The sequence below is a fragment of the Schistocerca gregaria genome, chromosome 3 (genome assembly GCF_023897955.1).
Source record: "Schistocerca gregaria isolate iqSchGreg1 chromosome 3, iqSchGreg1.2, whole genome shotgun sequence".
Taxonomy (NCBI): domain Eukaryota; kingdom Metazoa; phylum Arthropoda; class Insecta; order Orthoptera; family Acrididae; genus Schistocerca; species Schistocerca gregaria.
In genome coordinates, this window is record NC_064922.1 from 337,498,572 (window position 1) to 337,524,615 (window position 26,044).

The following is a 26,044-nucleotide window of genomic DNA, read 5'->3' on the forward strand; positions in this document are numbered from 1 at the left end:
GCCAAAACTTGCCCTTCACCATTGATGAGCTGCATCAGAAATTTTCACAATCACAAGTTTCAAGATCACTAGTTTATCACATCATTGCTGACAAACTTCACAACAAAAAATGTGAGATGGGTGGTAAAAATGTTGACACAAGAACACAAAACAAAGCAAATGGCACATTCTTTGCCAGTTTTGGAGCCCTATCACAAGGATGGTGATAGGTTTTTCAGTCACATTGAGACCAATGATGAAACATGGATTGCACACTACATTCCAGAGAATAAATGTCAATCCAAAGAGAGGCATAATTCAAACGCCCCAATGAAACTGTGAAAATTCAAACAAGAACCTTCACAATGGAAAATCATGGCCACCGTTTTTTGGGACCATTTCTGAGTCTAGTTACTTCACAGATGTTCCATCTACGTCTGCAGACACTCTTATTTTTGAGGCACATTGTTTTCATAAATAAATACAAAATTATTGAGAAATATATTGAATTTGTGTTGGCATTTTTTAGACTTCACTTTGGTCCACTTTTTAAATTTTCTCTGAAGTCTACTGTTGTTGGCCAAAGAAGCAGCCTCAATATCTTCTTTAATTGTCTCTATAAAAAAAAGTTATGTTACCTGTTTCAAAGAATGAGCATATACATTTTCAACTCTCTCAAATTCAGCAGCTGCAGTTTCTACAATTTTTCTGTAAGATAAAGTCTGCTAATGAAAAACTGCAGGTGTCATAAGGGTTTTTACTACTGTGAATATTTTTTTATTTTAATTTAAAAAACAGCAGTGAGGGAGGGCATGCTTTTGGAATGCTGTCATCACTAGGAAGACGACTGAAGTAAGTCCATAATAGCATCTAAAAGTTCTTATGACTTTGGCAGATACACCCAAGTTTATCAGGAGCTTCAGGTTGTGATATTTTAGTTGTCTTTTAACTGCCTTTTCTTGCAGCATTAGACACAGCTTTCATCTTGTTGATGACATTTTCACATAATCATCATTTGACAATCTTTTTGCTTATTTTGAACTTCTGTTTGGAATCTTCTAGTACCTATTTTTGTAAATCAACTGAGTCAGAAAGTCTCATACTACAAACTACAGCTCCATGTTTACATTTCCAGTTGAATATAAGTTTTTGCTGCCACTTATTGATTCTTACACCTCTGACAATGATTTGTGTATGTGTACAATATCAAAGTAAATCGTGGTTCAAGGTCCATATTTGGTTGTAGGTCATCCTATAAGTGGCTGGGTAAGTCAGTTTGAAAATCAGATAAATGTGAGGGCATGTCACATTCAACAGGACCACACCTAATAAAGAACTACAGTATTTGAACTACATTGAGAACAATTTTACCTTACCTTAATAGATTATGACGATGAGTCACATGTGGTGATGAGATACATGTGGATATTTTGTTGATCAATCTTTTTCACCGTGTGAATAACTATATCTGTACTGTGATCCAGCAATTGTTCATTTTTCTTTTTTAACTATTTTTTATTTTTGCAAAATACTGCGTAGTATAAAGTAACAGGGACAAACCACATATAATTTAACTCCTTTTTCAACAGCACTAATCTATCTTCATATCTGACAGTTTGGCAAATTGTTCTTCTGAAATAAAGCAGTTATGTTTCTAAGGCCAACATTTTTATCTATTTAGCCAAATGGCATGTAGTCCCATAACCTAAAGCAATTGGCTGAGTTTCCTCAGTCCATTAATCTTAGTATTATTTCACCCATGCCCGTATACTGACATCATATGGTAGTGGGGCCCTTGCACAAACCTGCTCATGATACAGCAACCTGCCAGAGACCAAAGAGTTAGCCAAGACACAATGAACAGTGATAAACCTTGATAGAGGTAGGCTGACAAAAGGAAGGAAGACTAAGGTTCAATGTTTTGTTGACCATGAGGTCTTTAAAGACGGAGGACAAGTTCACACTGAGGAAGGATAAAGAGGAAGATTAACCATTTTCTTTCCAAGGGATTTAGATCAATAATTTAGGGACATTACATAAAACTAATTGTGTAAGACCAGACAGTGATCTGAACTGCCACCTTCCTGACTGCACGTCCAGTGTCTTAGCACTGCATCACCTAACTCAGTGCTGACCGGAGTATTTTTTAGTCAGGCTTAGATCAACATGATTGGTTCAGTACTGTTCAACAATCAGCAGAGCTTGACTTATCACATTGTCTGCAGTGCAAGTTAGTGAGCATTTCATCCATATTTGTTCCCTATAAAGCAGTCCATCAAGATTTACTACTTTGAGGATAGTTGTACAACATGTTTAGATAGGACAGTGGTATCCATCCTGGTTGGTTTCCTTAATTCTCATAGTAAGTAAAGGTTTATCCTCCAGTTCTTAGTAAAGTTTCATTCGAATAATATGTAAAAAGTTTGAAGGGCTTAGAAATTGAAGTTTCATGAACTAGTTAGAAACTTTCACATATATGTAGCATTCCTGCAGATACTCCTTTGAACCACACATGATTTTTATGTACTCGCATGTTATGAAAATAAGTAACTCTTGCATTTCTAAAATTCTGTTTGTGGTCTACTGACTGTGAAGATTTGATAGCAAGGAAACAAAGTGCCAATAATAAATATATTTCTTAAGTAAAAATTTTGTGTTCAGTATTTCACTAGGAAGTTACAAAACTGAAATATGGCTCCAAATAGGAGGGTAATTTTGATACACTATCATCCCCCTCCCCCTTTTCTGTTTCATTTGCAAATAATATGTGGGAAGAATGGCTTAGTAAGAACCTGTATGATCTCTCATTTCTTTGATTTTTCTTGTTTGCTAAGTTCGCAAAGTGTATGTGTGATGAAGTATTACATTGCTTGACTCCTCTGGGAAAATATGCTATTGGACTTTTGACAGTGAACCAACATACACATATCAAAAAAGGTTTCGCATCACCTTGGTTCTGAGAGTTATGGAACCTGTACAGAAAATTAGATTAGAAATCTACATAAACATCATTCCCACCCTTTTTATTGCTCATGAAAACCACACACTGTCTGTTGTACTACTGAACAGCAAGACCTTCAGAATTGGTGGTCCAGATTGCTGTACACACTGGTTCCTCTAATACCCAGTAGTTGTCCACTTGCATTGATGTATGGCTGTATTCACAGTGGCATAATACCCACAAGTTCATCAATGCGATTTGGCATAGAGGCCTCACAGTGGTTGATGGGTCACATTGTCCATAAACAGCCCTTTTCAATCTATCCCAGGCTTGTTTGATAGGGTTCATGTCTGGAGAACATGCTGGCCACTCTAGTCAAGTAATGTCATTATTCTGAAGGAAGTCATTCACAAGATGTGCATGATGGGGGCACGGGTTGTCATGCATGAAGACAAATGCCTTGCCAATATGCTTCGGATATGGTTGCACTATTGGTCAGAGGACGGCACTCACGTATTTTACAGCCATTATGGTGCCTTCCACGACCACCAGCGATGTGTGTTGGTCCCACATAATGCCACTCCAAATCAGCAGGGGACCTCCATCTTGCTTCAATCGCTGGACAGTGTGTATAAGGCATTCAACCTGATAGGGTTGCCTCCAAACATGTATCTGACAATTGTCTGGTTGCAGGCATATGCAACTCATCAGTGAAGAGAATGTGATCCCAATCCTGAGTGGTCCATTCGGCATGTTGTTGGGCCCATCTGTACCGTGCTGCAAATATGGACTTCACCATGGACATTGGGAGTAAAGTTACGTATCATTCAGCGTATTGCACACAGTGTGAGTCGTAACATGACATCCTGTGGTTACATGAAAAGCATTATTCAACATGGTGGCATTCCTGTCAGGGTTTCTCTGAGCCATAATACGTAGGTAGTGGTCATCTACTGCAGTAGTAGCCCTTGGGTGGCCTGGGCGAGGCATATCTTTGATAGTTCCTGTCTCTCTGTATCTCCACTATGTCTGAACAATATTGTTTTGGTTCACACTGAGATGCCTACACACTTCCCTTGTTGAGAGCCCTTCCTGGTACAAAGTAAAAATGCAGATGTGATTGAACCATGGTACTGACTGTCTAGGCATGGTTGAACTACAGACAACATGAGGCATGTATCTCCTGGTGGAATGACTGGAACTGATTGGTTGTCAGACCCCGTCCATCTAATAGGCATTGCTCACACATTGTTGTTTACATCTTTGTGTGGGTTTAGTGATATCTCTGAACATTCAAAGGGACTGTGTCTGTGATACAATATCCACAGTCAACATCTATCTTTAGGAGTTCTGGGAACTGGTGTGGTACAAAACTTTTTCTGATGCGTGTATGATAAATGCCTGTCTTGCAGCATCTGCCACTGGATTATGATGAGCACAACATAATGTTTACATGCATGCTAAATCAACCCCATGATGAAAGTGTCACTCTTCTTTGGATCTTCTCTGTCTCTTCTAGTAACCATATCTAGTCTCTTTTAGCTATCAAATCTAAGTACAGTTCTAGATTACAACCAGTCCTCAAGAATTGGTCAAATAATCAAAGAGTAAGGCCATTTTTTAGATGTGTTTTCACTAGTCTTATTCCTTAAGTATAAAGTGATCAATCGCTGAGTCCAGTAGTAAAGGGCCATGAGGACGAAAAATCAAATACTGAAATGGAAAATGAAACAGCAGGCTAAAACTGTACTAATACTCCCTTTGTTAAAGGTGTGCTTCTAAAGAAACTGTTTTAAAAACTATTAAAAGATAGGATAGGATTGCTGGACAGTACTTACTTCAGGAGGCAATATTCTTAGTACTGACTATAGACATACAAAATTACAAGAAAGTATTCTAGCTTTTGGAATTCATAGTTCCTTCTTCAGAGAGTAAAGAAAGATCAATTTGGGAAGGTTAAAAAGGAATGGCAAATCACTCAGACATGAGGCTGAAAGGGGCCCACCTGCTGTGAGTCAGAAGGGAGACAAACTTTTTGTCAATAACCTTTCAAAATTTCATGCAAACTAAAAATGTACAATGGTAAAACTGCCATATGGAGTAATAGGTATTTTTAAGTACTGTTTCTCAATAACAAAATAATCAAGAATGTACCTATATGGAATAAAAATTAGGAACAAAAAATGTATGTACTGTACATTAAAAAGACCTACATGGTATCAATTGTGTCTCAAAATCACAATAATTGTTACTTGTGCATATATAAAACAGCATTTTATCTTGTATAAAACATTATTATAATTAATTTTGTTATTCCAGAATGAATATTTCACTCTACAATAATTAACTAACTAACTAGTATGTTACTGTTTTGAAACTTCTTGACAGATGAAAAATGTGAAGTTTGGAAAAGGAATATAGCTGCTGGCTCGATTTAAGATTTGAATGTGTGTTGTGCTTGCATACCTCAACTGGTATTTGTATTGCCCCTGAAAAGCAAACTTCTCAACTCAGGTCCTGATTCAGCATACAGTATGAGTCTGCCAAGAAGTTTCAATCTTAGTCAATTATGTTTATTATACAAAAATATCAACTGTACTGCAGATGAAAGAAGTTATGTAAGCAAAAGTATGTGATGTGGACGTCCTGGATGGTACAACAACAATATGGAAAGGATAGGCTGGTACTCACCACATAGAGAAAGTGCTGAATTGCAGACAGGCATAATAAAGATGATTTCTATTTTAGTAGCGTACTTCACTGTGTCTGTCAGTCACTCAGCATCTCCTCTACATGGTGAATAGCAATCTACCCTTTCTGTTTCGTTAGTGTGTGATATTTAGGTGTATATCTTGTTAAAAGGAAAATTCATTTGCAAAAACTATAAAATTATGAGAGGGCATTCCCGGACAATGTTTACAATTAGGGAGGTGGAATATCGGTAGTGTCTACAGGTACAAACATCTGACAGAAAAATAAAGGGAACCCACTGATGATGGGGAAATATTATTAAAAATATATTTAATTATTTTCACTTACCAAGAAAACAGAGACCAAGGCCCAGTGGTAAAAAACGAGCATATGTGCTAGCTTTCAATATTGTTGACATATGGAGCAAACGATGAACAATTGCACTGACAACAGTGTCATTGCAAGTACCTACAGCAATGAGACCACAAGCTGCAGCAGCTAGACCAACCACTTCAGGACTGGAGTTCTCATCTGCCAGAGCAACCAACAGTAATTCCAAAATATCATCACGATTCGAGCCAGCATATGCTAACCCAAGACCTGTTGACAAAAATGTTAGTATACACAAGCAATATTATTTATGTTCCTGAAGTCAAGACACATTTCACATTCTTGAAAATGTCATTATCTTAGACACACACACACACACACACACACACACACACACACACACACACACACACACACACACACACTCTGGAGTGCTACATGTTGCTGTGAAGAGAACAACATGCCTCACTTTCCTTTGACTAGTTTTAATTAGTAGTCATGTAAAGAGCATCTACTGTGTCTGAGTTTGTTGGAACTCATGTGCAGATATGAGAAAGAAAAATGTGAGTACAGCACAGGAAGTGATGAGCAATAAATAATTTGGACTGGCCAGTGAGGGGTCACTTGCACTTTGCAGTCCTGCCTTGGGGGTGCTGTGTTCTTCAAAGAAGAAAGTGGCCTGATGACAATGGTCAAGTACTAATCAAAAAAGAATATTGTTATATACACTCTGTGACATGCTCTCTTAAGTACAAACTTATGATTTTGGTCGAGCACTGAAACATCATGGATGAACATGTTGCCTGAAAAGCTTTATTAATTATCTGTTGTTGTGAATTGAGAACTTATCTGAATACAGAAGAATTATGGAAACTGTGTTTTGTGATTTTGTAGTGAGTTGTTTGATTGCAGAAGCTCTCTTATAGCTCTCTCTCCTCTGCAATTGGAAAAAAAAGTCAGTGGTCAGATATGTGACACTGCATAGCAGGACCACAACATCAAGAGAGAACAAGACAGTGACCAGGAAATTCAGAAAAGAAGCTAACTGTTACTACAGGGAAGAGTGAAGACTTGGCATCTCACAATATATCGATCACTTAAAATCAACCCATGGTTGTCTAGGTGTACACACACACACACGTGCTAGTTGTGTGTGTGTGTGTGTGTGTGTGTGTGTGTGTGTGTGTGTGTGTGTGTGTTTGCGCATATGCATGTGCATCTTTGTGTATTAGTACTCTAACTCCTCAAAGGATTTCTTCTGAAAGCTAGCAAAGTTTTCATTCTTTTTTGTATGATTGTCGAGGACTCAAAACCTCTGCTGCTGCTGCTCCTTTTACTCCTAAATTATTTACATTCTGCCATAACTTTCCTTGCTGTATTGGGAGTAACAAAGCACTGATACACCTACGTTTTGAAAGGTTTAATGGATGAATGTTAAGAGATGAATTATGGATCATTCTGAATAGAAACCATGATGTAAATACAGGCTGATTCAATATGAATGGCACAAAAAGAAAATATTCTTGTGACTACAGTAATTACTTTATTTTAGAAATACACATATAGACTGAAACATCAACTCACACAGTTTAGGTTGGCAACAATGAAACAATGGAAAGTCACTGCTGTTGTCCATCACTGGTGTCACGTTATAGATTACACGAAATCATCATCAATAATCGTTGCTTGAAGAATTTTCAGATCAAGTTTGGTAAAGTGCTACTTCACTGGTACAACATTGCTAGCTGGGCAAAGAAATTTGAGGAAACAGGATTCATATGCTAGAAGAAAACCACAGGATGGCCATCAGTTGTGAATGCAAAGATAGAAACATTTGTACAAGCCCCAGAAAATCCACACATTGTGCCAGATCAATGGTGTTGTGCAAGTGTCTACAGTTCAAGACTTATAGAATTCTAATTTCCAGGCCCTAAAACTATACTATAAATAATAACTGAGACAGTTATGCGGTGATTTTCAAGCACAAATAAAGGTGGATGGTTTCACAGACAGGATTGTGTTCTCTGACGAAGCAACACTTCACTTAAGTGACAAAGTGAACAAGCATAATTTGAGAATACAGAGTACAAAAAATACAAATGCCTCTCTGGAACATGAACGTAAGTCTCAAAACTGAATTTTTCTTTGGAATAACCAATTGCGGAGTAACTGGTCCTCTTTTCTTCACAGATTCTACCATTACAGACACAACCTATTTCGATATGCTTTCTCTATGGTTGCTGCCTCATTTAGCACCAGGCCCAAGCCCTTCCACATTGCTCTAACCTTGTATGCAGTCACCTCAGTGACAATCTTCCTCAGTGCTGGACTGGTCATGTTGGGTCAAATGATGAGTTGTTCTTTTTGTGACCTCCTGGATGACCTGACCCAACACCAATGTTTTTTTTTTTCTTTTGGGAATGTGTGAAGAGCATGGTTTACAAACCCCTATTTTCCACAGGAGTGATAGCAGCTAACCTAGATTTATTGATCAAGTTACATTGTATTGGGTCTGGCAAAATACAGCATCGAATGTACATCTGGCATGTCACAAATGGAGCCCACACCAAATGTCTGTGAATGTCCATAGATATTGTGAGAGCTAATCTTTCAGTCTATATTCAGATTTCCAAAATAAAGTCATTACTGTAATCACATGAATACTTTCTTGTGAATTTTTCTGTATATGCTTTATTCTTTTATTGCTAGTAAATTCCAGCTCTATCTGTGATAAGAGCATTTTTTAAGTAACCCAGCAAAAGTTCTCAAAAGAAACTGCAGATATTCCGCTTCACTAAGATTGGTCATTAAAAACCTGGATTCATGACTCTGTTGTAAATAAGAATACACTAGATCATAATTGGAAAACGAGACTGAAAATTATTATCCACTCTGTTGTTATATTTCATATTACAATTTTCATCTTCTCATATCACAGTTATGACTTCTGTTGGCTCCACAGAGGGCAAACACTAGTTTACTCATAAACATAATGTGTTCAATCAATCCATCATTGTTAATTACCCAGACTTAAAATGCCATCTAGCTGGAATTCTCTGCATACAGAAATTGGCACAAATGCTAGCAATTTTTGAAATGCCTAGTTGTGCAAAAAATCTTCCACAGACATTTTTTGAGCAACATTCAATAGCTAGCACAGTGTTTTCTATGATTTAAATTATGTTGATTTGGTATTCAAATATAACAATCATACTGTGAGAAATTCATATTCACACTAAAGTTGGAAATCACAGGAAACACTGCTCTTTCTAGTCTTCTTCACACAAGAAACTGCCATTTACATTCTTAAACAGATGACCTCACAGTCTTACTGCAGTTACTGTAGACATACACATGACTGTATAGCACTTTCAATGGCCCTCTCATCTATATAAGCAGATTTTTCATCATAAAATGGATGTTTCTGTATGATCATTGCTGGCATTAGAGAATGGAATACAAACTGCACTATTAAGTAACTTAATTTTTTTAACTCAGTGAGGTTATAACAGTACAATCTGCCATGTCATTCCTTTATGCAAGTGGTCAACAAATATCAATACAAATAATGTACACATTTAACTGCCCAACACTGCTAATGACACAAGTTTTAAATTGCTGTTCCTTGGAAACCATTGAGAAATGAATATATATTCATACAGTATTTTCTCATCATAATGGTCTATACTACCACTTTCTCTATATTTATTAATTAATTCATGTTCTGTTGATCCAGTATACAAGAGAATTTCATGGATATGGAACAAGTCAATTATACATGAGGCTGTGAAACAGATTCACTAATTTCTACAGAAAAACAATGTTACTTCACATGATTGTGCTGCTGTCTACCATATAGCGGCAAAATTTTTTGCCATATATCATAAATCTGTTGAGATGCTGACAAGTTATTTATTAGTAAGAACCACACATTTTTTATAATTATTTTGGTGCAATACAATGAAACATGATATCTGATACAGCCAATTTCCACTGTTTACAAACATCGATTACTTTTCATTCTCTTGCTCTTAAGTGTTACAGTACTAAATATATATGAAGTGATAATCTGATCATTATACAGTATAATTTTAGGCTGTCTTTTTCTTTTTTCACATTAATTCCTCATAAGCATGTGCAACTTCATTATTACAGCCAGGAAACAAAACATTCTTCTCTGCAATTACATTAACTTTGTTTTGGCTCTCCAAATTTTTCAAAAATATTGCTATAGTTACTTTGGTAAAAATTGTTTTATATTTTATGATAAATAGGAGAATGTAAATGAATTTGATAATCACCTAGAACTGATCCAATACGCAGTATATTGCTGTCATGTAAAACATAATCCATCAGCAGTGCTTTTGCAGGTTCACATTCATTTCTTACACCACAGTTAACAACTCCCAAGGCTAAGAGAGCTCCAGACTGCACAAAGAGCAATGTAAACAATTAAATTAGAAAAAGAAATTAGATTAAATTATCAATGGGGAAATTTTTTTAGGAAGCAATGTCAGTGAAGGGTGTGTTCCAGTCCACATTTTTTACCATTTTTTTCTATAGTGTGGGAAGTATAATCTACATTATATACTGGGTGTGGGACTGTTACAGACAAACAAAAAGCTTTATGTACTAAGTTTACAGTACAGTACAGATTCAGATAAATAACAGCACAAATTTTACAAGGAAATAAAAACAGATTTATAAAGCAGAGAAGGATAAATGAATGATATACAATGTAACAGTAAGACGCATGAATATCAGGGGTACTCACAAAAATATGTCAGTTCTCTCTCTCTCTCTCTCTCTCTTTCTCTCTCTCTCTGAAACACACACAAGTACACACACACATCACAAGGATGAGAATGTTCAAGCATGTAAACTGAGTCAAGAAGATCAAAGATGAGCCTTTTTGTGCCAATCTGTTTAACAGCATGAGTCAAAATAATTATGATGCCCCAAAATCTTTCCTTTTGGGTAAGCTAAGACTGTTGTTTTTAAGATACTGCTGTACTATTTACAAGATATATGATAAAATTCACTTTTACTCTATATGATCAAAAGTATCCGGACATCTCCAAAAACATACGTTTTTCATATTAGGTGCATTGTGCTACCACCTACTGCCAGGTACTCCATATCGGCAACCTCAGTAGTTATTAGACATCATGAGAGAGCAGAATAGGGTGCTCCGTGCAACTCACGGACTTCGAACATGGTCAGATGATTGGGAGTCACTAGTGTCATATGTCTGTATGCAAGATATCCACACTCCTAAACATCCCTAGGTCCACATTTCCAATGTGATAGTGACGTGGAAATGTGAAGGGACATGTATGAATGCATGCTTTCACAGCGATATCTGTTAATAAAACATTTTTAGGTTTCAAGCCACATTAAATGGTTTGTTGCCCACAAGCTTACCACAGAGATCTCCTCAGCATTGTCAAGTGGGTGACTGTTGTGTGGTTGTCATTGCTGTGCTTATATAGCCGCTCTGTCGCTCATGACGTCACTGGTGCCATATATGGTAATGTTTTGGCCAGGTGACTACTGGGCCCCCTTCAGCTCCCTCAGTACTGGATCCCATGCTCTGGGCAATGGACACCGAATTGCATTCGATGAGATGTCTATCATTAAATGCACTAATGACTTCTGGGATAGCATGATAAACGAGGCCACAGAGATAAGAATTCCTGAAAACACCTTCAATAGAGACAGTGGACTGCAGCTGAGTACAGAATGGGATCCAGTGTTGATGGAGCTGAAGCAAACCTGGCGGTCGAGTGGCCAAAACATTACCATATATGGTGCAGGACCGAGCACCAGTGACGTCACGAGCAACGTCTCAAGCGACAGTGACGCTATATAAGCATGGCAATGACAACCACCCGATAGTTACCCACTTGGCAACTGCAGAGGAGATCTCTGCTGAAACCTCGTGGGCAGTAAAGCACTTGATGCAGCTTGAAACCCAAGAATGTTTTATTAAGTGAAGGAACAAGTACAGCACAAAAGCATACAGGCCGACCTCATCTGTTGACTGACAGAGACCGCTGACAATTGAAGAGGGTTGTAATGTGTAGTAGGCAGACATCTATCCAGACCATCACAAAACGAATTCTAAACTGCATCAGGGTCCACTGCAAGTACTATGACTGTTGGCAGGAGATGAGATAACTTGGATTTCATGGTGGAGCAGCTGCTCATAAACCACACATCATGCACCTAAATGCCAAACAATGCCTACATTGTGTAAGGAGTGTAAAAATTTGATGATTGAATAGTGGAAAAACATTGTGTGGAGTGACGAATCATGGTACACACTGTGACAATACAATGTGGGTATGGCGAATGCCTGGTGAACGTTATCTGACAGCGTGTGTAATACCAACAGTAAAATTCAGAGGTGGTGGTGTTATGGCGTAGTCATGTTTTTTATGGAGGGGGCTTGCACCCCTTGTTGTTTTGGATGGCACTATCACAGCACAGGCTTAATTTGATTTTTTAATCACCTTCTTGCTTCCCACAGATGAAGAGCAATTCAGGGATGGAAATTGCATCTTTCAACATGATCGAGCACCTGTTCAAAATGCATGGCCTGTGTTGGAGACTGATTGCATGACAATAACATCCCTGCAATGGAGTGGCCTGCACAGAGTGCTGACCTGAATCCTATAAAACACTTTTGTTTTGGGATGCCGACTTCATGCCAGGCCTCACAAACTGACATCAATATCTCTCCTAGGTTCAGCAAATGGGCTGCCATTCCCCAAGAAACTTTCCAACACCTGATTGAACATATGCCTACGAGAGTGGAAGCTCTCATCAAGACTAAAGGTTGGCTAACACCATAGTGAATTTCAGCATTACCGATGGAGGCCGCCGTAAACTTGTAAGTCATTTTCAGCCAGGTGTCCAGATACTTTTGATCACATAGTGTATATTATGCCATTTACATGCTGTATAGTCAATGATGCTACTTTCAGAAAAACTGTCACTTACATCTGTATAAAGTTGTTACAGCAAAAAGCTTGAAGCATTTAGGCTATAACTTAGATTGATGATGTGATGAAGAATCCATCAACATTATAAAAATAAAGACAGTGATACGTTAATACAAACTGCTTCAATATTTATTTCACAACATAAAATTCTTTTTATTGAATTAAAATGAAGCAGCCTTCTGTCATAGCAATAAATGTTGTAAAACCAATTTTTGTGCCTGACATTTACTTCCTTAGTTATACGCATGATTTATGATCAAGTGAAGTGGCACTATGGTTAGCACCGTGTATGGCCATCCTGATTTGGGTTTCCGTGATTTCCCTAAATTGCTTCAGGCAAATGCCAGGTTGGTTCTGAAAGGTCATAGCTAATTTACTTCCCCATCCTTCCCTCATCTGATGGAACTGATTACCTTGCTGCTTTGCTCCCCTACCCCAAATCAACCAGACATCTGATCAGTTTTTAAGAAGATTGTGTAACAGTGTTTGTCAAAAACGACCCACTTTGTGGCAACAGGAGGCTGGTTCTTCCACCAGAATGCATCCCCACACACAGCCATCTGTATTAGACAGTTTTTGGCTAAAAATGACAAGGTTCCACTGCCCCAAGCACCTTAGTCACACGACCTGGCTCTTTATGACTTATCTTGTTTCAGTACATGTAAAGGGGAGTTTGACAAAATTGAAGAAATCAAGAAAAAAATGAGGGAGGACCTGTCAGGCATTACGAAGAATGACTACAAAAATGTTTCGAACTGTGGAAGTACTGGTGGAACAAATGTATTGGTTGTAATGGAGATTATTTTGAAAGGGATAAGGTTTTGTAAACAACTTGAAAATATATAGCTTTTAAAAAACAATTTTTATTTATTTTTTTTTTTTTTTTGGGTACCCTCCCCACATGTTAACTGCTAGGCCAAGTTCTTGGCTGTCATTGATTTAACAATAACATTTGTGGAAACTTGAGATGTAGCAAGGTGCGGATGGCACCAGTTGCTATAGTTCTACTCCTTAAATTCATAAACTGTTTTCCATTTTTTTCCATTATGCACCTAATACATATGCTACACATAAAATAAAGGAATGCCAAGCACTCACCTCTGGCTGACCGGTGTATGCCACATAGACACAAGCAACAGAGCACTGTGTTAAACAATGGAAAATCCAGGAAGGAATGTAATAAGTTTTGAAGAAAAGTTGCTACTCACCATATAGTGGAGTTGCTGAGTTGCAGGTAGGCACAACAATAAGGTGTGGTTTTAGTTGCCTGAGACTGTAGTCATGTGTGAAAGTTGTGTGTGTGTGTGTGTGTGTGTGTGTGTGTGTGTGTGTGTGTGTGTGTGTGCCTGTGTGCGTGTGTGTGTGTGTGTTACTGACAAAGACCTTAATGACCAAAAGTGTAATTGAGAATCTTTTTGTTGTGCCTATTTGTGACTCAACATCTCTGCTAGATGATGAGAATACTATATTAACTAGCTTTGAAGACCTGACACAGCTTCTTGCAGAGAGTACTCACACTCACTCACACACAAATGTGCATGGACATTGTTATGAATATGCAATAAGTATGTGAAATGATTAATTCCTTATTCAAGCCGATGTTCACAAAATCTTACTGTTCATCAAATAATTTCAGAAAATCTAGAAAATTTCTTAGAATTATCCAGTTTTTATGGGAATTGTGACTCTCCATGAGAGCATACATTGTATTTATTCACAACATAGTTCCTATTATCTTATTAATTTTCTCATTATACAACCTCACAGTTAAACAAAATCACGATTTTGCACAGTATAGTTTTGTATTCCCTATATTTACTTTCTTTTGTATCAATAATTAATGTGTATATTTATATTTTCAAATTTATTATTACTCATGTCCATAAATGTGAGTAATGGATAATGCCGCGATCAGTCTGTCTTTGCATAAAGTCAAAATCTCCCTGTCAATGTTGATGTTTGGAAATCAATTAGGTTATATTATATAGTCACAATTTGTTTCAATAATAATCTTCCCCAAAAAGTGAACACTTCTGCTTCATTTGCTTTGTTAATAGTGTAAAATTGATCACTAATGAAAATTTGAACAGTTATTGTTCCTTCACAAGCAAATTTAACTTTAGGTCATGTGACAATCAGCATTGGGGAATAAAAGTTGCCACTGTCGAAATATTTCATTGTTTAGTCATTGTACGAGCCTGTGATTAATATTCTGTATGAATTGTTGTAGAAAAGCTTAACATTGCAATGTTAAGAGTGATAATAAATGAGGAAATGTGTCAAGCTAACTAATGCAGTATTGTCTCCAGCATTTCAAACTTGTTACAAAACCAAATTACAGCAAGCAACCAGACATCAGGAGGCAGCAGTGAGACCACTGCGGAAAATCCAGGATAGTAACATTCCAAAATAAGCAGCAATCACTTATGTTGGCGTTCAAAGACGAACTGAAACCAATAAAAATTTCTGTTTACAAAGCAGTGTTAAGGAAACAATCACTTATTACTTTGGTTACATTTGACAAGCAAGGTTTTGTGTTTGAATTCTGGTCCAGCATACAATTTTAATCTGTCAGGAAGTTTCAGAACAACATACGTACTGTACGAGAGTGAAAGATTAATTCATGAGCCTTGATAGAAACTGAGCTCATAATATGAGTGATAACTTGGATAAGGGTAAAACTCAGCCTTTCACCACTATTGTCCATTTTGTACAGCACTGCCAAGCTATGGTCAACCCAAAATGAGTTAATATGAAACTTAAATTTGTGCTGTTGACTGCTGACAAGATTTAACAATTCGATGGTGTCAAATGAGTCACGTTCATACCCTGTGGATCTAGGATGACATATTATACACTATTAACCTGCCAGGAAGTTTTAAAACAGTACACACTCCACTGGAAAGAGAGAGCTTCATTCTGGAAGTGACCCCTGTGTCAGGTTACAGTATACATGATATGGCCCTCAATACCACTGGGAATGAAATGTTGTTTAAGCTTATAAGTAATAATTCAGTTAGTGGACCTGCTCCCAGTCAAAGCCACATTTTTATTATAACTGATAAAACAGAAGACTTTTTTTATGATGGAATCATTTAAGAGGTATCTTTATAGAAAAAGTGTTCTCTAGTGGGAAAAATTTGCTTTGAGCTGCAGAGAAAATCCTGGATACAGCTACGTGGAGTTAAAACTAACCAATGTAAATGTGTGAACTCATGGTATAAATGGAAACTAAATACAGTTACAATGTGCAACTGTGGATCAGAAAGGCAGATAATCAAGCACACAGTACAGACATGTTCATTAAGAGCCTACATCAGACAATTTAAAGACTTACTGAATATGACTGATGGTTCATCTGACACCACACATAACCTTGATGTTTCCATAAGGACGTTATTCTTTGCTTATGTTCATCAGTGTGATGTGTAATAATGACATGTGATAAATAAATAATATTTGTAGAGAAGAGTGCTAGGTTTCATACACAGAGATATATCTTATGCAATTTTTGGGTGAAGAGTTTTTGTAGAAGGGGTAGAGTGATCATTGACACCAAATGTAATACTTCATTCAAAAATATTTACATACAAAAATATTTTGCAGAACAAGCATTTAAATGCTGTGAAGGAGTATTTGCATCTCGTTTAAAGACATTCCAGTTCAGAATGCAGTATTTTACTCTCCAGGTTTGAAATTACACTAAGCTCAGTCTTTGCAAAACATGCAAAGTTACTTTCATGTGGGGATTTCAAAATTAAGTTTTCGAGTGATTCTCCATGGTCCGTTATATTGACGGGTCTACTAGAGTCCTGCAGCCAGATAAAGTCAGTGTCAAGCTAAGGCCCATAAAACCAGTAGCACATTCACAGATAATATCTTCATAAATTGTTCACTAGTTGTGAAGAACACTATGAGATGAAATAGTATGGGAATATCAGAACCTGCCGCACAACATTATCACTGAAAGGAAATATAATAGGCAGTTTACATGGTAATAAAAGAGAATAGTTTGTTAGCAAAGCATACATATAAAGCTAAACATGAAAGGAACAATTCAAAATAAGTCTACAATACAATTAACTTTGATAACATATAACCTACACAAACAAAGTTTTCTATCGCCAGCATAAGATTTAAAAAATCTAGGAAATAACAGACCAAGCCTTATGAAACATAAAAAATAATTTTTGTGAAAGAAAAACAAAACAACAAGCAAAATAAAAGAAGTTTCTTTAATAGTGCAAATACTTTCACAACTGACATCAAAGTCTGCTGTTGGGTAACATTCAATTCCATATTGCTCCACTACATGCATTGTAATATGTTTGGATCCCTCTTGACATGCTGCCCACAATAAGTCTGAGGCACTGCTGCTCAAGTATGCCACACACTTCATCAGCTGCATTCCTTTCATCATCAACAGTGAGCGGAAATCCTGCAAGTTTCTGTTGATAAGGTCCAATTGCCAAAAAGTTGGCTGTAGAGCTTGACAATAAAATGGAGACTTCTATGCTAATGTTTCACAGCCCTCATGTTACCCTTGATAGTAGTGAAACATGTCCAGTATCCACATACACTCCTGGAAATGGAAAAAAGAACACATTGACACCAGTGTGTCAGACTCACCATACTTGCTCCGGACACTGCGAGAGGGCTGTACAAGCAATGATCACACGCACGGCACAGCGGACACACCAGGAACCGCGGTGTTGGCCGTCGAATGGCGCTAGTTGTGCAGCATTTGTGCACCGCCGCCGTCAGTGTCAGCCAGTTTGCCGTGGCATACGGAGCTCCATCGCAGTCTTTAACACTGGTAGCATGCCGCGACAGCGTGGACGTGAACCGTATGTGCAGTTGACGGACTATGAGAGAGGGCGTATAGAGGGCATGCGGGAGGCCAGGTGGACGTACCGCCGAATTGCTCTACACGTGGGGCGTGAGGTCTCCACAGTACATCGATGTTGTCGCCAGTGGTCGGCGGAAGGTGCACGTGCCCGTCGACCTGGGACCGGACCGCAGCGACGCACGGATGCACGCCAAGACCGTAGGATCCTACGCAGTGCCGTAGGGGACCGCACCGCCACTTCCCAGCAAATTAGGGACACTGTCGCTCCTGGGCTATCGGCGAGGACCATTCGCAACCGTCTCCATGAAGCTGGGCTATGGTCCCGCACACCGTTAGGCCATCTTCCGCTCACACCCCAACATCGTGCAGCCCGCCTCTAGTGGTGTCGCGACAGGCGTGAATGGAGGGACGAATGGAGACGTGTCGTCTTCAGCGATGAGTGTCGCTTCTGCCTTGGTGCCAATGATGGTTGTATGCGTGTTTGGCGCCGTGCAGGTGAGCGCCACAATCAGGACTGCATACGACCAAGGCACACAGGGCCAACACCCGGCATCATGGTGTGGGGAGCAATCTCCTACACTGGCCGTACACCTCTGGTGATCATCAAGGGGATACTGAATAGTGCACGGTACATCCAAACCGTCATCGAACCCATCATTCTACCATTCCTAGACCGGCAAGGGAACTTGCTGTTCCAACAGGACAATGCATGTCCGCATGTATCCCGTGCCACCCAACGTGCTGTAGAAGGTGTAAGTCAACTACCCTGGCCAGCAAGATCTCCGGATCTGTCCCCCATTGAGCATGTTTGGGACTGGATGAAGCGTCGTCTCATGCGGTCTGCAAGTCCAGCACGAACGCTGGTCCAACTGAGGCGCCAGGTGGAAATGGCATGGCAAGCCGTTCCACAGGACTACATCCAGCGTCCCTACGATCGTCTCCATGGGAGAATAGCAGCCTGCATTGCTGCAAAAGGTGGATATACACTGTACTAGTGCCGACATTTTGCATGCTCTGTTGCCTGTGTCTATGTTCCTGTGGTTCTGTCAGTGTGATCATGTGATGTATCTGACCCCAGAAATGTGTCAATAAAGTTTCCCTTTCCTGGGACAATGAATTCACGGTGTTCTTATTTCAATTTCCAGGAGTGTATAACCAACATCACGTAAATACTTATTTATTTCTGACAATCAGTTTCGACAGGCTTTGCTGCCATCTTCTGGTCTTCAAACATTGTTACAAAACATGTTCATTGTGAGTTGGAACCTCATGCTAAGTTGTCATTTTACAGATAAAATGCAGCACATTATGAAAAGGTTTGTAAAAAATAAAATATTTACACTCAAAAAGCAGCCTGTGCACATGAGTGCTACATATACACTCAAAAAACACCTTGTGCAGACGGGAATGTCCATAAATGTAGCACTCACGTGTACAAAGTGCTTTTTGAGTGTAAACATTTGACTTTGGACTAACGTCTACTTAATAAGCAATGTTTTATCAACTAATATGATGGCTGGGTATATGAATTCACAACATCCAGGTACTAATGGCTCCAGTATGCCTATGTCAAGAAGTCTGAACGGCTATACATAAGGTCATATGACAGCTGAAGATGGCATACTGAATTGCTGAACCTCATGAAAATAAAATAAAATAACTTTTCAAATTGCATGGCTATTTGATGATTTTCCTTGCTAAATATTTCACCATCACTGTCCCACATCCGAATTGGATCAACAGGGACTTGGAATAAGGTTCCAACTCACAATGAAAAATTTTGTAACAAAAATTTTTGAAGACCAGGAGATGACAGCAAAGCCCATTGAAAATAAATAACTTTTTCCTGTTTAAACAGATCCTTCTCATTTCTTTACATGAGAAATTTTAATCCACATATAAAATCATCTGAAAATATGAATGACCCAGGCATGCATTGGTACCCACCTCTGCACTCTTCTATGACAATCATCAAGGGTCAAACAAATCTTACACTTGTCAGTGAAGAGAACCCCATGGCACTCATCCAAGTTCCACTCTATGTATTCTCTTGCCTATCACCTAAGCACATCACAGTGCTGGTGGGGTTTGTACCATTACTTGTAATGGCTGTCTCGAGAGTAAAATGGCCATATGGAAAATGTTGTGCACTATCTGGGTTGACGTAACTCCACCAGCTGCCACCAAATGGCAGTGCACACTTCTGTTGACTTCTCTTTGGGCACCTACAAGCCATTATTTGTAGCTGATGTTATTGACAATAGGCGACCACCAAATGGCAGATCTTTAACATTTTGTCTCATGATATTGGTTGAATGTTTGAATAATGTTGCTGTGGTAGGCAACTTATCATGCTGAGAGACTTTACTGCTGCAAAGTGTTCATGCCCACACAGTCTAAGCTTGAAATGATCCTTAAGGCATGTTGCTAGATAGAACACAATACATGTGACACATTATCACATTCACAATTAGAAACACAGCATACTCTACTGAACTACATTATGATTGATGGTTTATTTTTATCTCCATGACACAAGTGGCTGTATGTAGCAATTTAATATGATCAAAAGGGCACTGACAAAGAGTTTTATGATCAAAAACACACAAATTATGCATGTGTGAGGGTAGTGCAAAGATTTATTTGAGCAGTCAATGAAAACTTTTTACAAACCATCACCTTTTCCATTAAAAAAGGCAGTCATAAATGCAGTAGTAATAAGTAACCATTACGGATAACTAGCAGCACTGAACTATGATGACAATTAAGCCTACTTTAAAAAATTGCTAAGAAACTGCTGAAAAGTGCTGAATATTGCCATTAGACATGCTAAAATTATGTAATGTGCCAAGAGAATACGAAGCTCTCAGATCAAAGTTAAACTATATGAGCAGTTTGGAGAGAAGCAAATGGTCTATAAGTGAGTGCTCAACGTAGTACATCTCTTTTGTGAGAGGGAGAATCTGTTACTGATACACCAGAGTTGTGCAAACTGTTTAATCATCATGTCCTGTCAGTATGTTGCTAGTGGAACAAAATTTCATTGGTACTGGTAAATAAATATGTAGAGCTCTTAGAAGCTGGCGTTACCGGATAATTATGTTACATGAAGTAACTGGAATCAAGCAAGTAGGAAATTGAATCTATCTGAGCCATGCATGCATTCGTATCAATTTCAGATGCTTGTTCAATGCATCTGGTTTCATTCCATAGTGACAGTCTATCTTGGCATCTCTTTGGCGATGGCCTTGTGACTTGAAAGGATTTTAAGAATATGCATGGCTCACTGTGGAGTCTTGTTTGGCTGGTTATTCTACAATCTAAGAGGGCTCACTCACTGAGGCTGGAGGTGTGGTTGCCATGTAGTGGTTGTTGTCTGTTTACTGCGGAGAGTATGTAGATACCATTTGAAGAATCGTTTCCCTCTGCCTTCGCAGATGTGGTTTACATCTTTTGAGTCCACCAGTTCTCATTTCTGGTGTCTCAGTTGACGGATATTGTCTCCCAGAATTCCTTGTGCCTCTGGAGACCAGCATAAAATTTATTGTGAACACCTTGTTGGCAAATGCCATGCTATTAATGAGGAATTGCTGCCTGTGTTAGGTGAAGTCTATGGCAGATTGAGAATTTATGGCTTGTCCCGGTCAATAAGTTTTACCAAGGTGAAAGTGTTGTCCACTATCTGCTACTTCATAAATAAAAGAGGTTGTGTTTTAGATTCTGTGGGTAAAAAATTTTGTTTTAAATTCCAGCCCCCCAAAAAGTTATTGACTTTGTAGTCATGAATATATCGAGGGAATTTCTAGTGTTCAAGATAAGGTTCTCCCTTTTGATACAGCTCACCTGGGCAAATAACACAGACTGCAATTACTTAAGGTACTTTATCAACTTCCTGATGTTGATACCAGCAAATTAGGGGTAACGAATAAATAAAGAGTACCAAATTTAGCTTACTCATCAAATTCCTGTCTGTAAAGTTCCCTATGATTTGTCTCTTCCTAAAATGAAGGAACTACATAAGATTACGTTTGGCTAATGGGGCAATTAGACCGTCAGGTTCACAATATGTGTCATCTATTTTTCTAGTACCAGAACCCAACAGTGCTGGTTATCAGTTGGTGGTAGATTACAGGGCCCAGAACCAAAAGATGGTATTGGAATTAGTATCCTTGCCTGATCTCCATAACTGTTGGAGCTCAACATTTTACTATTTTTGATCTTAACCAAGCCTATCATTAGATCTGAGTGGGCAAAGAGCCAAAGCTCCTTGCTGTATTTTGTGTTTGGCCATAACTGTGTCTCTTTTGGTTTGGCCATTAGGGTGGCTGCACTGTTAAGTTTGTTGGATTCTGTGTTACGCGAAGTTAAGTTCAAATGCACTTACAGTTATTTACATGATGTTGTTATGTAGAGAATAACATTTTATGATCACCTTGACCCATCTTGTGCATGTTATGCACTGTGTATGGGAAGCCAGCTTAACCATCAAACCTTCCAAGTTTAATTTGGACCGTCATAAGATTTTCTTTTTAGGACACATAGTCTTGGCTGATGGACATGTTGAATCTTTTTTCAGGAAATTCGCCCACAATTTTGCCCAATTGGGTGCACCTTGAAATCTGTTACATCATGAGGGAAAAATTTCAGTGCACTGACACCCTGCAATTCACTTTTGATGCTTTGAAAATGGCCTTATGTAGCGCTCCTGTCCAAGCTATTCCTGATTTCAAGTGTGGGTTTATTCTCCAGACTGATGGATGTCATTATAAGATAAACACTATGTCACTCCAAGACTACGACAGTGAATGGAAGCTGGTAGTCTATGCTTTGAGGGCCTTTTCATCTGCCAAAATTAAGTATTCAGTATATGAGCTGCAGGCTTTAGCTGTCTTGTTTGGACTTATTCAAATTCTGTCTCAAGCACAAAAAGTTCCAGCTAGAAACAGATAATCAGGCTTTGAACTGGGTATTGGCCAGGTCCTGAAAAACAAGCACAATTGCCCATTGGGCTACTAGGATTTCTGCCTTTTGTTTCCAAGTTAGTCATATTTGAGTTACCAACAATCAAATCATGTATGCCCTTAGTTTTATGTTTCAGTGTGAGCCAGAAATAACTGGGATCCTGCAAGTTAGCCAGGAATCCGTCTGTGTTTCTACTGCCCTAAGGGAGACACCGTCCATATTCAGTGACTTGAAGCAAAAACAGGAGCAAGATGCTTAGTTAAGCAACATATAATGGCAACTCAAAAAAGGTCAACAGGTTTCATGGTGCTTTATAAAAAAATGTCTTTTGTGTTACTGTATCTGCTATGATGGCAAATTGAAGATTTATCTTCCTAAAGAGCTAATTCTAGTTGGTTTAAATATTTTTGCCAATCCCTGTGTACACACACACACACACACACACACACACACACACACTCATTTCATTGGGCTACTTTTGAGCAAATCTGTGACAGCCAATGTCACTGTCCAGCATATGGCAAAGACATTTTCTGTTTTTGGTGCATCCAAGATCCTAATAAACAATATGCAACAACCTTTTGCTCCAGGAAATTTAAGAAATTTTGTTCCAGTACTGTGGTTTCTCACATCATGACTACAAACTATACCTGTAACCATCATTTCCAGAATAAGTCCACAGTAAATTGATGTCAGACTTTTCATGCCCAGTCTCAGACATAATAAGATATTTCCATCTGTACCAGGCAGTGCATAAAACTCACAGGAAAACACATGTCAGGTTGATGTTTTTGTATCCAGTTAACTCAACTATATCTAATCTATGGCCAATAGATGACTTCCTTCCAGAGGAAATTAATCGCAAAGTCACAAAACAGAATTCTGCAAGCTGCAAACAACAACATTCGCCACAAATGCCAGAGGGAGGTTGCAAGGTATAACAAAACTTTTGGGTACAAAGTAAGGGTAGCCAGAATATTTCAGCCAAGATGCTTCCTTGCATTATTAGTCCACATGATTTCATCAAGATTATATGCCCAACCAGCTTTCTTTTCCAAGACAGAGCCCCTTAGCGACGGCTTAAGGTTGGTTCGAATAATCAGGATACTGAGCCACACATTCCTTAATTTAGTGGATCCCACTCCTGCTCCCTGTGCCGTTTTAAAGTGTGGGGAGGATTCAGCCATAATGCACTCACATCAATTTCAGGTGCTGTTTGAATATGTTTCTGATTTCATTTCCTTGCGACAACCTTACTGGCATCTCGCTAGGGGCAGCTTCACAGCTTGAAGGGATTTTAACAGCATGTGCAGCTCTCTGTGGTGTCTTGTCTGGCTGTCTGTTCTGCATGTTTCGTGGGATCACTCACTTAGGATTAAGGCATGGTTGCCACATTGCAGTTGGCTGTTTACCATGAAGAGTGTACCAGTGCCATCGGAAGAATCGTAGCTTCCCTCTGTCTTCACAGATGCAGGTTGCATCTTCTGAGTTGGCCATTTCCTATTTGCAGTATCTTGGTTGAAGGATGTCGGCCTTCCAGCATTCCTTGTGCCTCAGGGATCTGGCACAGAAATATGAGGTGATAGAGTTATTTTTAAGATAGTTATAAAGGGGGGGGGGGGGGTCACATTTTGGGCAGTTATAGTTCCATTATTACCAGATTAAGTACCAAGATTGTTTCTTTAAAATCTGTATATGTGCCTTATTTTGAACATTCAGGGCTTCAGACTTTTTAATAGTTTTTTAATTTAAATCACTGATGTGGTGATTCCTTAGAATCATTTCATTATGAATCATCAGGTGATCAAATTCTTTAAAATATTTGTATGTTCAACTGTCTGTTTTCTTCTGTGGAAAGCACCCACATGCATATCTGCTATATAATTCTAATGTGCATCCCTTGTTTGTTATAGAATCTGAGCTGAATGAAGCAACAGTTTGACAAATAGTTTGAGTTCATGTTGGTAGCCCCATCTTGGTAAATGCATTAAATTTCAGATCCCTTTCAACTATGCTGTGAACCTGTTAATCAGAGCATTTGTTTTTACTTTGTGGTGATTTGAGTATTTTAAATTTTGCTTGTACTGGTACCTTGATACTAGTTGTTGTGTTGGTGAATTTAAAAGATTATCTGAGTAAAATACCTAAAATATTTTTCTATAAATTTCAACAGCAGTTATTATAACACCTGTATTAAAAGCTCCTTGCAATTGTCTTTCAAAACTGTAAGCAAATGCCTCTGATTTTGACTCTTTAGTAGATGGTCTTTTTAATATATATTTTCTTAAATGTTTCTGGTGTTAAAGTATCATACAAAAGATTTTTTTTCTAAGCTGCTGCTAATTATTTTGAGTGCCTCTGGGGCACAATTGAGAAATCATATACATTAAAAATTAAAAGTAAAATAATAGTAATAATAAGACTGTGAAATGTCTGAGTATTGTATGCCCAGCTGCCATTCCCACACCCATGCTTCCTACCATTTCAATGGTAACAGGGCACAGTTCCGAGAGTGTGTGGTTTTGTTATAAATAAATGAAAATTTTTGCCTTTAAGTTGTCCGGTGTCACCCAAAAGAGCCAATCAGGTTTAAAACTAAATGATTAACATCCATGTCAAGTGTGATCTTCCTGTTTGACTTGTGGAATAACTGCAACACTTCACTGTCCGCCACTCCAACCATACTGTCTCTCCCCCTCCCCGCCCCGGCCTCCTCCTTACCCCCACCCAGTCGCCACTCTCATCATGCACTGGTGTTGCTGTTCGCAGTGTCGTTTCAGCTCTCCGAGACTGCAGACGTGTGTGCATGTTGTGTTTACGCGCGCGCGCGTGTGTGTGTGTGTGTGTGTGTGTGTGTGTGTGTGTGTGTGTGTGTGTGTGTGTGTGTGTGTGTGTCTACTGCTGACAAAGACCTTAATGACCAAAAGCTTTAACTGTGTGAACCTTTTTGTTGTGCCTATCGCAACTCAGCATCTCCGCTATACGGTGAGTAGCATCTTTCCTTCACTAGTATTGTTACATTCCATCCTGGATTTCCATTGTTTGAATTATTTAACTTCTGTACATGAGAATATGTGCAACAGAACAAATGAAATTCATGAACTTTGATTCTTAATTGCTTTTGAGTGACTTCAGTAGATAAAATTAATGAACACTCTTTCTGTTCTGCACTGGGTTTGTCAAGAGTGTATATCTTCATCAAAATTGGTTGTTGTTGGATATGGTGAATCTAATTAGGGACTGATGTCAATGAACTGTTTTAAATCCAATGAATTACTAAAGGAC

At 38.6% G+C, this 26,044-nt stretch overlaps 1 protein-coding gene across 2 annotated transcripts in view; it reads right to left on the minus strand.

The window, feature by feature from the left end:
• LOC126354126 (26S proteasome non-ATPase regulatory subunit 2-like) overlaps positions 1–26,044 on the minus strand; it is a 205,048-nt gene that overhangs the window by 68,968 nt on the left and 110,036 nt on the right. For both annotated transcript variants that reach the window (XM_050003522.1, XM_050003523.1), the window contains exons 10-11: positions 10,243–10,369; positions 5,960–6,211 (exon numbers count right to left, since the gene is read on the minus strand). In XM_050003522.1, coding sequence (XP_049859479.1) covers positions 5,960–6,211; positions 10,243–10,369 — 379 coding nt within the window. The remainder of the gene's footprint in view (positions 1–5,959; positions 6,212–10,242; positions 10,370–26,044) is intronic.